We start from the raw sequence: 11793 nt of genomic DNA on the forward strand, positions 1-11793 counted from the left end.
TATGTAAGACCTTTTTTTAGTGATTTCGTCCATATAGATATAAAAAAAAAATTGTATAAGTCCTTATATGAAAATTTATGTTCAATTTTGTCCCTATCATTATAGTGACATTTTTTCTACGAGTGTCAAGTGATATTTGCTCACATCTTCAAAAGAGTATTCCAAATTCTTCAAAGAAATTTCATATTCTACTTCATACATTTTTAATTCATGACATCAAGGTTTACTATATAAGTTAACGTCTCTTGAGTTTAAACTCATGTAAGTACCATTTTAAGAAGACTTTATGTCTTAATTTGTTTTTATATGAGCATCATTTCTAGTATTTTTATCTCAAATGTCATTATTTATCTCCATCATATTCCCAGAATAATCTTTATCTCTTTTTTTATCATTCTTATCTTAATGCTCTTTTTATTTTAAGATAGTCAATTCAGGGTTGCAAAAGTAAATAAGAATGATAATGATAGTAATGATTTAAAGAGTGATTCTGATTTTCTTACGAATGTACTAATAGTAAAGAAAAAGAAAGTTCTTAACTTTAGACATGACTCAAAGAGATATGACTGATATTTGATATATCGAGATAAGGATAATAGAAGAAGGGATAATAACTATTATTATATATGATGGAACACGTGAGTAGTTATATTGGAGATGAAAATGTTGAATGTAATACTCATATAAAGACAAATTAAGACATGAAACTATATATAAAAAGATATAAAACAGAATATAGAATTTATTTGAAGAATTTGGAATATTTTTATAAAAATAATGAGAAAAAGTTACTTGACATTGATATCAAATTGTCACAGCAACATTAAGAACAAAATTTAAAATAAATTCTTGTACAGAGACCACGATACAATATGTATTTTACTTATAAAGATTAAATTACAAAAAATGGTATTGTATATGAATTTGAAAACAATTTAAACGTACAACGTTGGACAACTATTTGCTACGTAAGAGAGAAAACTAACGTCGTTTTAACATACTTTAACGGCAATGACAAAATTAAAAATAAATTTTGTATAAGAATTGATATATAAACTTTTTACCAACAAGAATTAAATTAAAAAAAATCTTATATAGGTATTAAAAGATTACTTATTCCTAAAATATATTAACACGGGTTCTTAAAACAAAGTTTATGAAATTAATAATAATATAAATTTATTAAAAAATTTATTTATTGCATATTTATATTTTAGACAACTTAGAATAAATAAAAAATATATTCAAATACTTCCAAAATAAAAGGAGAAGCAAAAAATATGCTAGATAATATGACATAATAAAAAAATTATAAATAAAAATACTATATAAATATCATAATTCAAATTATAAAAAAAAAAGTATTAACTCTTCAAAGCTTGCCGTACACCTGGCTGGTGAGTGGTGTCTAATTAACTTTCCTTGGCAATTGACATTCCTGTTCCTATCATCAGAAATCAGAATTTGGTTCCTTTCATGAAATTGGGAACAAAATTGCATGAAAAGTCAAGTTGTCCTATCCTTAAACCCTTCATTTTCACCACCTACGAGTTTCAAATTTTCCAATGACAAGAGGAAGCTCTCTCCTATTGCTATATTCCCAATCCGCAATCACTTAACGACAATTAACGTTTCACCAGAAATCGGTGCTTCTCTTCCATGAGTGGAATATATGACTCATTGTCCATCCTACTACATTCAAGTTGAATTCTCTGCTCGTGTTGCTTTAATTGACTTATTTATTTATTTTATTTGCTAAATCTCAATATTAAGTAAAATAAAATATTTAATGAAGTATTTAAGCCATACAACTTTTTAACCTAATAAATTAGTATACTTAAATTAATACTTTCATTGATTAAAAAACGGAATATCTATAAACTAAATTAAGATACGCTACTTTGTTTAAAAATAAAATAAAATATCGATAAAGCGAACATAGTTACTTTTATAACGATGACAATATTATGTCTCGCTTAATAATGTTATGAAATACGTATTAAATAAAATAAAATACTCAATATATATGTAAACTATAAATTTTCACTTAGTCGATTATTTTCTTAGATTAGGCTTTTCTCCCGTGTTTGATTCGTAACACTTTGATTATATACAGTTTCAAGTGTTTTTTTTTTTTTTCAAACGGAGTCGATATGCGTGCCATAGAAAATTGCTATGAGTGGATACTTTTGTCTTCAATTTTCTTTTTATTAATTGTACTGATACATAATATTTACATTTACATATCATCAATGTAAAAAATAATGTATGTGTCAGTCAAAGTACTCCATCGTCCTATATCCTAGCAAGATCTAGGATGTTAGTATAATGATATTCATGGAATATATATATATATATATATATATATATATATATATATAAATTAAATAAAAAATTTATATTAAGTGTAAATTTTTTAAAAATTTATATTGATACAAGAAGATATTATTTTATCTATATTTGTAATTTTTTTTATTTTAACATTTTTTATGATTGAGTGATGTCTTTTTAAAAATATAGTTATGTATATAATGAAATTATTATTTCTACTATTTTCAGAAATTCTTATGGAAGAAATTAATTATATTTATCTTCAAAAGGGAGCTCCTGAATGAGATTCTTAAAGAAATGATTGAGATTTCAAACTGGTCGGTCAAATCAAATTATAAATTGTTAGCTGCCCTACTAAGAAGTATGAAAGGAGTTGGTCCCTACTCTTTAATTATTTAATCACCATTACACAGCCTGTTTACTTCCATGGTCCACCAACCACTTTTAATTTTTGAAACTTTTGGGTATTCCTCCACCCTCTATAATATTTTTTCACAGTTTTTGACTGCATCTTTGTATTATATATATATATATATATATATGTTTCAATTGATCGATGATCAATGTTGAATAAATATTTACAGAAGCACGACTCTAAATTGTAAGCCTGATAGTTTAATTTCTCGATCTCAATTTTTAACTCCTTTCGTTAGTCTTGAAAGATAAAAGGTTAATACTATTATATTTGTTATACTTTTGACTGTTTTTTGTTAAGAAGAAAATTCATTATTGAAATATAATACATTAAGACTTTATTCAGAAGTTTGGAAAAAAAAATTATAAGAAAATAATTTAAAAAATAAAAAAAAGAAAAAAAGTTGATAAAAAAATTTTAAATTAAAAGAACTTAAAAAATTAAGCTTAAAAAGGTTTTAGAGGATTTATAAACTATAAAAGACTCTTAAATAAAAATCATCATCATATAAATTTTTTCATTTCTTCATTTTCTAAAAAAATAAAATAAAATTAACCTCTTACTTTGTTTAAACATTTATAAAACTTTCTATTTTTCATAAAAGCTAACTTTAAAAAAAAAAACCTAACACATAAGACCAAGTAATTTTGAAAAATGATTTAGCACCAATTTGTTTGATTAGAGATTTAAGTAAAAAAAAAGAAAACAAAAGATGAAGGTTCGTATTAATAAAATAAACTAATTAATTAAAACTATATAGCAAAATTTCCATAGATGTTGTCTTAAAATTTTAGATCAACGTTTATGTCAAACTAATAATTATAATATTTAGGGGGAAAAAAGTACTCGACTCGCGTAAATTTACCTCCCTCGTAGATAGATATTTTAAGCTTTACGTTCATCATAGTTGTTTTTCACATAAAAACTTGATTATCAATAGAAATTTTAAAGTTTAACTTTATTTGTCCCACTTAATACTTAAACTTTATCCCTAACTGTTGCATATAGTTTATTTTGTTAAGTTGTAGTTATATTGTTATTAAAAAAATTTAATTGTTTGTTTACCTTAAATTTCAATCATTTATTATAGTTTTATGATTTATTTTCCAAATAATAAGTCATAATAAAAGAAATTGTATTTTAAAAAGAAATCCAAAACATAATATAATAAAAAAATCTTTATTTTATATGATTAGTTCTTAATTTTGTTACACTGTAATGTTTGAGAAAAAAAGTGATTTATAAAAAAAATAGCGAATGGTTAAGATTTAAAGTAGATAAATAGCTAGAATTTTTCTTTCTATTACTAATTTAATCCCAAATTAACAGAAGGTACTATTTACAAAAGAGATCAAATTTAACAATCAATTGAAATAAAATTAAAGTTCAAACATTTATTTGTAAAATAATAAAATTTAAAGATTAATTAAGAAAAATTAAAGTTTGTAGTATGTATTTGAAAATGAGATAAAATTTAAGTATTAATTGAGATGAAATTAAAATTAAAATTATCTAGTTTTTTTTTAAAATAGAGAAATGAATTATTATTTCAATTAATAGATATCCTTTATATACATATTATTTTTAAAATATGTTAATTAATAGAAAGATTAATTTGTGAGAATGTGTCTGAATAAAAGAAAGTTTAGTCAACTGATCACCATATTAGATAAAAAAAATTAATAATTTTTATTAATAATAAAAATTTCTAATTAGATATTTTTATCCCCTTAATTAATACTAGGAAATATTATCGGCATTCTCCTTGGAAAATTTTAATGAAATTATTTAACATGTTTGGAAAAATGGCTGGAGTCTTCAAATTCAAGCTTGAGGGAAGTAAATGTGATTATGAACAAAAAGAATTAATGTTTAGTTGTTTCCCAGCAAAATTGTTCTTATTCCTAAAAACACATTTGACTTATTGACTATAAACAAAAAACTTTAGGTTTATGATGAATTTAGAAATTTTCACTAGCTTTTAACAAACTAAATAAAAATACATTCCAAATATAAACATTTCACTTCAAACTAAATAAAAATTCCAAATATGAACATTTCACTTCAAAATTAATCCTAATTTTTTTATAAAATCAAAATTATCTAAAGTTTTTTCGCTATTAAAATTATCTGAAGTTAAATTTATAAATACTCTCCCAACACATTAAAAGATATTACCTAATTACTTAAATGAAATCATAATACCGGAAAGAAGTCCATGTCCATGATGAGATTAAGAGATTAACAAAACTAAAGAATAATTCTCACATAAATATAATATTTATAAGTATGATTATTTAAAATTTCATTAAAGCCATCAAAATAAAAATTTGGATTAAAAATTTCAACATCATTTTTATATTTTAAATAGATTAAATTTAAATAATACACCCATAAAAAAATTATTTATTTATATCTCTTCAAGCATGCGAGCAAAAGTTTAATTTCTAAGCTTCTCATGTGCATATAAAAGAATTTGCTGAAAGAGATAAAACTCAGATCAATAATCTCCAGATCTATGAAAGATTTGTCTTCTGTTAGCAATTAAGAAATATTCTTAATACACATAAAAGAATAAATATTTATAGGTCAGCCCTTATTTTTCGGTGGTATGAATAGAAGTAGAACGAGAGTAGTCGGTCCTTGGTCTAGTTTTAAGAAAAAAAGACCTCAACTTGGTAACAGGAATCTACTTTTTCTACCAACACAAAAAGTCATTAAACTAAAATGCAGTTGTGGCAATGCCTTGCTGCGTTTCAACCCTGCAGCTGCTAATTTTTGCATGGCCCCACTACTTCACAAAGCACACCCTACTAATTCCCATTTAATTTATACAAGTTTAATTTTGATAAATTTTAACATAAATAATAAAAAATAATATATAATTATGATTCAATAGTTAAATTAATAAAAGTTACATTTTATATAAAATTATTAGTATAAATGTGTATAACTTACATTAATATAATATAATTTTTTCTTTTTATTAAAATATGTATTTTTATCATAAAATTACGATAATTCAAAAATAAAAAATGCTAGAGGCCCTAAAATATATTGGTGGACTTTATTTTTTTGCCATATTTTAATCATTTAAGCGCTAAACAACTTGTATTGAATTAATTTTTCTACTATATGTTTTCATTTTTTTTTTTCATTCAACTATTTTACTTCACCGAAATCTCCATTCAAATTTTCATTGGCAACAGAATGAAAGTCTACATTGTAAAATGTAAAGCTCTAACTTGTGGCCAAATCAACAGGGATGATAAGGATAACCAAATGATGTTAGCTTCTCTGCCCATTCAATACGTCAAGTTATACAAATTTCTCCCCATTATAGCTCACCGTTATCTGAGACTTTTGACTGAAGGTTTTTCATTTTGTGGGGCAGAGGACCAAACTATCATTAGTTCAAACCTTGTTTTTTTTTTTTAAAAAAAAAAAACAAAATTAGCTTAATTTCAGTTTGGATAAATTTTTAGAAATTTTTTATACAAAAAATTAATATAAAAAAGGATAAAAATGTTTTATAAGTTAAAAATAATATATCTCCTCAAATTTTAGAAAATGTTAAATGAAAGATTTTTTTTTTAAAAAAATTGAGAAACATAAATTATTTCTAATTTATGAAAAAATATATTTATTTTGTATACTAATTTTTCTCCTATAAAAATTTCTCTAAAAATTTACTTGAATTGTGCTTATATAGTTACTTCATCTATCTATCATTTTTGTGTGAAATATAATTTTTTTTATTATAACAATTATATTAATAAATTAAATTATTTGCTACAATACGACAATACTAGATGGAACCAATAATATGAATTAAACAAAATTATATTATTTCATTATAAGTTTTGTATATGAATAATCTATTGATCTCGTTTTGTTTTTTCAACCTTTGTTTAGTATTGAGATATCTTCCCTTTAATACGTTGTCCTTATTAGAGTTTCTACATGTGTTCTCCACTCGTTTCCAAACTAACAAAGTTGATATTCTATATTATTTTACAATGTTTTACTCAAACTTTTTCTTTATTTAATATACTAATTCTTAATCTTTATTTGTTTCGTATGTTTTCTCACCCTCAATATAAAGTTCTTGTTTCTATTACTTTAGGTTTATTCTTTTATTGACTTTTACCTTCCTAACATTTGCATACCATATAATAGGTATTATACTATTATAGTTTTACAATAATATTTTCTTTTAAATTTAATATCTATTTATCATAGATAACATTCAAATTTTTTATTTTTTTTTAAAGCTTGACTAACGTAACTAGGACTCACCAGCTCATACATCATTATACATATTAGCATTATGTTATTCATTTACTGTCTTATTCAAGTATTAGTTTGTTTTTATTGATACATTCACCTTTCACCTTCTTAGTCAAATACCAACTCAAGCTTTGAATCCTCGAATGGATCAAATGAGTCTTAATTAGCTATCATTAGAGACTTAGCCTCGTCATCTTTTCTCATTTAACTATTCTCTGTCTCTCTCTTATATATACAAGGAAAGGAAATTTGTTTCATAAAAACAGTTCTCATTTTAAGAAATATGATAATCATAAATTTAGATTATACAACTGTATATAAATTATAAAAATTAAAGTTAATTAATAATTTGTTAAAAATACTGTCTACATTTTTTATAATGACTATTTGAATAAAATTTAATTATTAATATTTATTATTGTTTTATATATGTGCGTGTGTGTTGATTATTATGTGTCTTGAACTTGGAATAGGTAATGGAAACAGGGGTAGGGCTCGCCCACATGTCAGCCTATACTGCCTCGGTTCTCACGGCACTTTTATTATCTTGTTAGTCATTTGTTCACCAACCAAAAATAGAAGAACCTAAAATGTTTCCACATAAATTCAATGCTCAGTATTGCGCTGTTTCTTTTGCTTCTAGAAACTTTGTTAACCTTTCAATTTAAGACTAAACGCAACGAGATGGATTAGACCTTCTAAATTTCAACATCATGTGGCTTTTCATTTCCTTGCTTGGGTGAAGTTTGGTTGGTGCTTTACTGACCAAGTAAAATTAATTTTATCTTTGCATCTCACTTCAGTGCATATTTAGATGCACATAAAAACCTCTTAAACTCAAATTTAATTATGTAATAGTAATTTAAAATTGATGTTAATATATTTGATAATTTTATAATATAATTAATTTTATTTATTAATTTATGTTTGAGTTAATATGATAAGTTGTATAACTTTTGTATTGAGTTAAAAAAAATTTGTTGAATTTTATTTTTAATACACTGCTTATTTAATAATTTTATAATATAAGAATTTATGTATACATTTGATAACAAAATTTATATACATATATATATAGATAGATATATATCTTTATCTTACAAAATTATGAGTCGTTTTTATTAAATCAAAAAGAATTTTCATAAAATTTGTTTTAAAGGCTATCATTGTCTCTGTTCCCTTTCTAAAGTCAATTATGAATTTCTTAAATTTTCCTATTTCTACGCATCATCTTTCTTACCACTTTCACTTTTCTGATTCTTCTGTATCATAGCCTATTAAAAAGATTATCCTTTAGAAGGTAATATATATTTTTCTCTATTTAATTTTCAAAATTCTGGTTTGAAGAGAAGACTAAACGTTTGTTTTTGAAAGGTCTACCAGTTAAGGCAGTGGTGCCTACATTGTGCCTTTCTCAAGTGTTTCAGACTGTCATTGCGCCCTAAAGTGATAAGGCCGGTCAACTTAAAAGTTGGAGCATATTAACGTTACATTAATAAGACAATCTTCACAGGCAAAATTCAAAGCATTGACAAAAGCTGCATCGCAATTAAATAATGTGCAATATTGATGACTCATAAAAGGAAATGTAATAACTTACATATTCATATATATCTTTTTCTAAGCTAGATCTCTACAGAAAAACAGTGCTAATGGGTGTATACAACAAGGTTTAAGAGATGAGAAATAATGCAAATAAATAAATAAATTGTGCAAATAATTACATTTATAATAATTATATAGAAGAAGAAAAAGGAAAACTAAAGAAAGTGTAATTAACAACTGCTCCATGTCAGATGCATGCATGCATATGGCTGGGCTATAAGGCAGTAAGGGTCACAAGGGAGTGGACTTGTCAAAAAGTTGCAAGGAAAATAAATAAATAAAAAGTTAGCCCATAGTATATAGAACTTAAATTGATTCCAGTCTAAGAAAGACAAGAAGAACAAACCTTATTCTCCTATTCTGGCAATACTAAATTTCAGGAATTTTCTATACAAATACACACCTTTCTTTTCTGCCACACTATATAAATATAGTAGAATGGATGGTCTTGGAATCATGTTTATCCCCTCTTAGTTTTATATCAATATCTCTCATTCTCTCTCTCTCTCTCTCTCTCTCTCTCTCTCATATAATTCTGACTTAGGTTGTAATTAAATAGAGGAGGTTCCTTCAATCAATCAAAAAGCTCAAAGTAGCAACACCAAAACCCAAAAGGCAACATGGGCAGGGCTCCTTGCTGCGACAAAGCAAACGTGAAGAAAGGTCCATGGTCACCAGAAGAAGACGCAAAGCTCAAGTCCTACATAGAAAAACATGGCACCGGCGGTAACTGGATTGCTTTGCCACAAAAAATCGGTATAGACGTGCATTTTACAGCACACACCATTTTCTTCCTAATCCTACTTATCTCTCTTTCTTTTCTCTCTCTTTATTCATTCACATATATATCATCATTTCATTCACACTGTGTGTGTGTGTGTGTGTGTTAGGAGCTAAGGACTCATTCAATAAGGAAATTTTCCGCAGCTAGAGTTCTTGTGATTATTCTCCAATCAAAATTAACGTTTGATTTCAGTAATTGCAGATGATTTTAGTTATCAGATACCAACATAAAATATAGTTTTTGATCGGAGAATAATACTAATAGTACAAGTATTTTTATTTTTCTTTCATTCTTTGGGGTTTCTCAAAGTTCTATTAATTTTCTGAATCAGGCCTGAAGCGATGTGGAAAGAGTTGTCGTCTTAGGTGGCTAAACTATCTTCGCCCTAATCTGAAGCACGGTGGTTTCTCTGAAGAAGAAGACAACATTATTTGCAGCCTCTACGTCAGTATTGGAAGCAGGTACATACATGCACATGGAAAATGTTTCTTGAACAATTTTGAGGGACAACTAAAGTTGTCTCCGTTAGTATTTAAGTATATTTTTGGAATAAGTAGATATATATATATATAAAAGATAAAAAATTTATATATAATATTAGACACCATATTAATTTTAGTTATTCATACATATATATGGGTGTGTTCATCAGTTTGAGCGGTTCTCAATTTAATTATTAGCTAGTTAAGACTGTGTGTTGTCACAGCTATAGATAATACATGTTGTGAAACCCTTTGGTTGGCGTGATCGTAGGTGGTCGGTGATTGCAGCTCAATTGCCAGGGAGAACCGATAATGACATAAAGAACTACTGGAACACGAGGCTGAAAAAGAAGCTTCTGGGTAAGCACCGTAGAGAACCACGTAATAGAGGCAACAATTACAACAGTATTAAGCAACAAAGCATTGTTAATAGAGGGAGTGATGGTGATTCTTCCTTATCCTTGGTTCAGGAAAATAATACTACTTCTACTACTACAACTCAACAACCATATTGGCCACAGAATATGCCCGTGCTACCACTACCAGTACCATTGCCAAACACAAACCAAGGTCCATGTTTCAATGACCAAGATTCTATTAAAAAATTGCTTATCAAACTCGGAGGGAGATTTTATGGTGATTATTACCATCCTACCGTTGATGGGATGAATCTTCAATTCTCAAATGGTGAACAAATTGGTGATCAAATTTATCAAGAACAAGTCCATTTGGGCGCTTCGTCTTCTTCTGCTTGCATTACTAGAGCCACGGTTAACAACAATGAGTTTCAATTTGCACAGAGTGATCAATACTTGGGGCAAGGACAAGGTAGTTTCACCTCAGGAATTGAGGAAATTAATGGATTTGAGTTCTTGTATGGAGAGGGCATGATCGACCATAAGATAATAGGCTCTACTACTACTGTTACTACTTGTAGCCAAAATAATACCAACTGGGGTGAAACTAGCACTCCCATTTATCATCATCCCCTTGCTTCCGATTACCAAAGTCGTCAAGGTTTGAGGCAAGAGAGTGCTTTGCAAGAGTTCAGCTACCCCGGGGCTCAATAACATCATGTACATTATTGTTATATTATTAATATTTTCACTACTACTGCTATTATTATTAACTGCGGGTACTAGCCATTCGTCAAAAAGGGGAGGCTTGTAATTGATTATCATAGGCAATAAAATTAGTTAGATACATGTATAACTATAGCTATATGTAGCTATATTTCTTCTCTCTTAGTCTTTCCCATAATAGTGTTGAATGTTGACCTCCGGTAGTGGGAGTGTAGTTTCTCTGACTATTGTTTTGTGTATTAATTTGGCTATGATCATTTAAATATCTTTCGTGTTCAACCTCATAAGTGTTATCCTTCACAGATTTATGATTTATGATCATATATGTATAGAAGACCAGTCAAATTGTATGCAATCGCAGGAAGGGGCACACTGGGTACGGTGCCAGATAGTCTGCGTTCAGCACTGAATGTGGTTGGTGTGTTATTCCTGTTTAAGGAAAAAAGATAGAGGCACATGCCATGATATTAATTTCTCTTCAGCTTTTTCTTGCCAATCGTCACCTGTGAAGTCACTCCTACATGCCTAAGTAGACATACTATATCATAGTAGTATAACATAAAATATCTTTATTATTTATGGTGAGCGAGTAGTCTTGTGGAACTACTGAGCATTTATTGCATAAAATGACATGTTAAAATTGGGTGCATTTTGTTTCCACAAGAAAGCTGTTCTAGGGGCTTTTTATATAGTTTGATATTTATACAGAATTGATTAGTTAATTCAATGACTCTTCTAACATTTTGAAATATGATTTCAGAATTCATGACTGTGTATATGGCTGTTCCATCTTCTTTAATATGT

At 27.0% G+C, this 11793-nt stretch overlaps 1 protein-coding gene across 1 annotated transcript; it reads left to right on the top strand.

Annotated features, from left to right (window-relative positions):
• Positions 1-9210: 9210 nt before the first annotated feature.
• LOC113874115 (transcription factor RAX3-like) lies at positions 9211-10977 on the top strand. The gene is made up of 3 exons (XM_027512336.1): positions 9211-9397; positions 9757-9886; positions 10179-10977. The coding sequence occupies exons 1-3, from the start codon at positions 9262-9264 to the stop codon at positions 10975-10977; spliced, it is 1065 nt and encodes a 354-aa protein (XP_027368137.1). The 5' UTR covers positions 9211-9261.
• The last annotated feature ends 816 nt before the right edge of the window (positions 10978-11793 follow it).

The sequence above is a fragment of the Abrus precatorius genome, unplaced genomic scaffold (assembly GCF_003935025.1).
Source record: "Abrus precatorius isolate BTA unplaced genomic scaffold, Abrus_2018 Scaffold8, whole genome shotgun sequence".
NCBI lineage: Eukaryota > Viridiplantae > Streptophyta > Magnoliopsida > Fabales > Fabaceae > Abrus > Abrus precatorius.

Bases quoted from the DNA above. Each gene is read 5' to 3' on its own strand.
- LOC113874115 (XM_027512336.1), top strand. From the start codon at position 9,262: ATGGGCAGGGCTCCTTGCTGCGACAAAGCAAACGTGAAGAAAGGTCCA. The intron at 9,398-9,756 runs GTATAGACGTGC...TTTCTGAATCAG, and splicing joins TGCTTTGCCACAAAAAATCG to GCCTGAAGCGATGTGGAAAG. The intron at 9,887-10,178 runs GTACATACATGC...GCGTGATCGTAG, and splicing joins TACGTCAGTATTGGAAGCAG to GTGGTCGGTGATTGCAGCTC.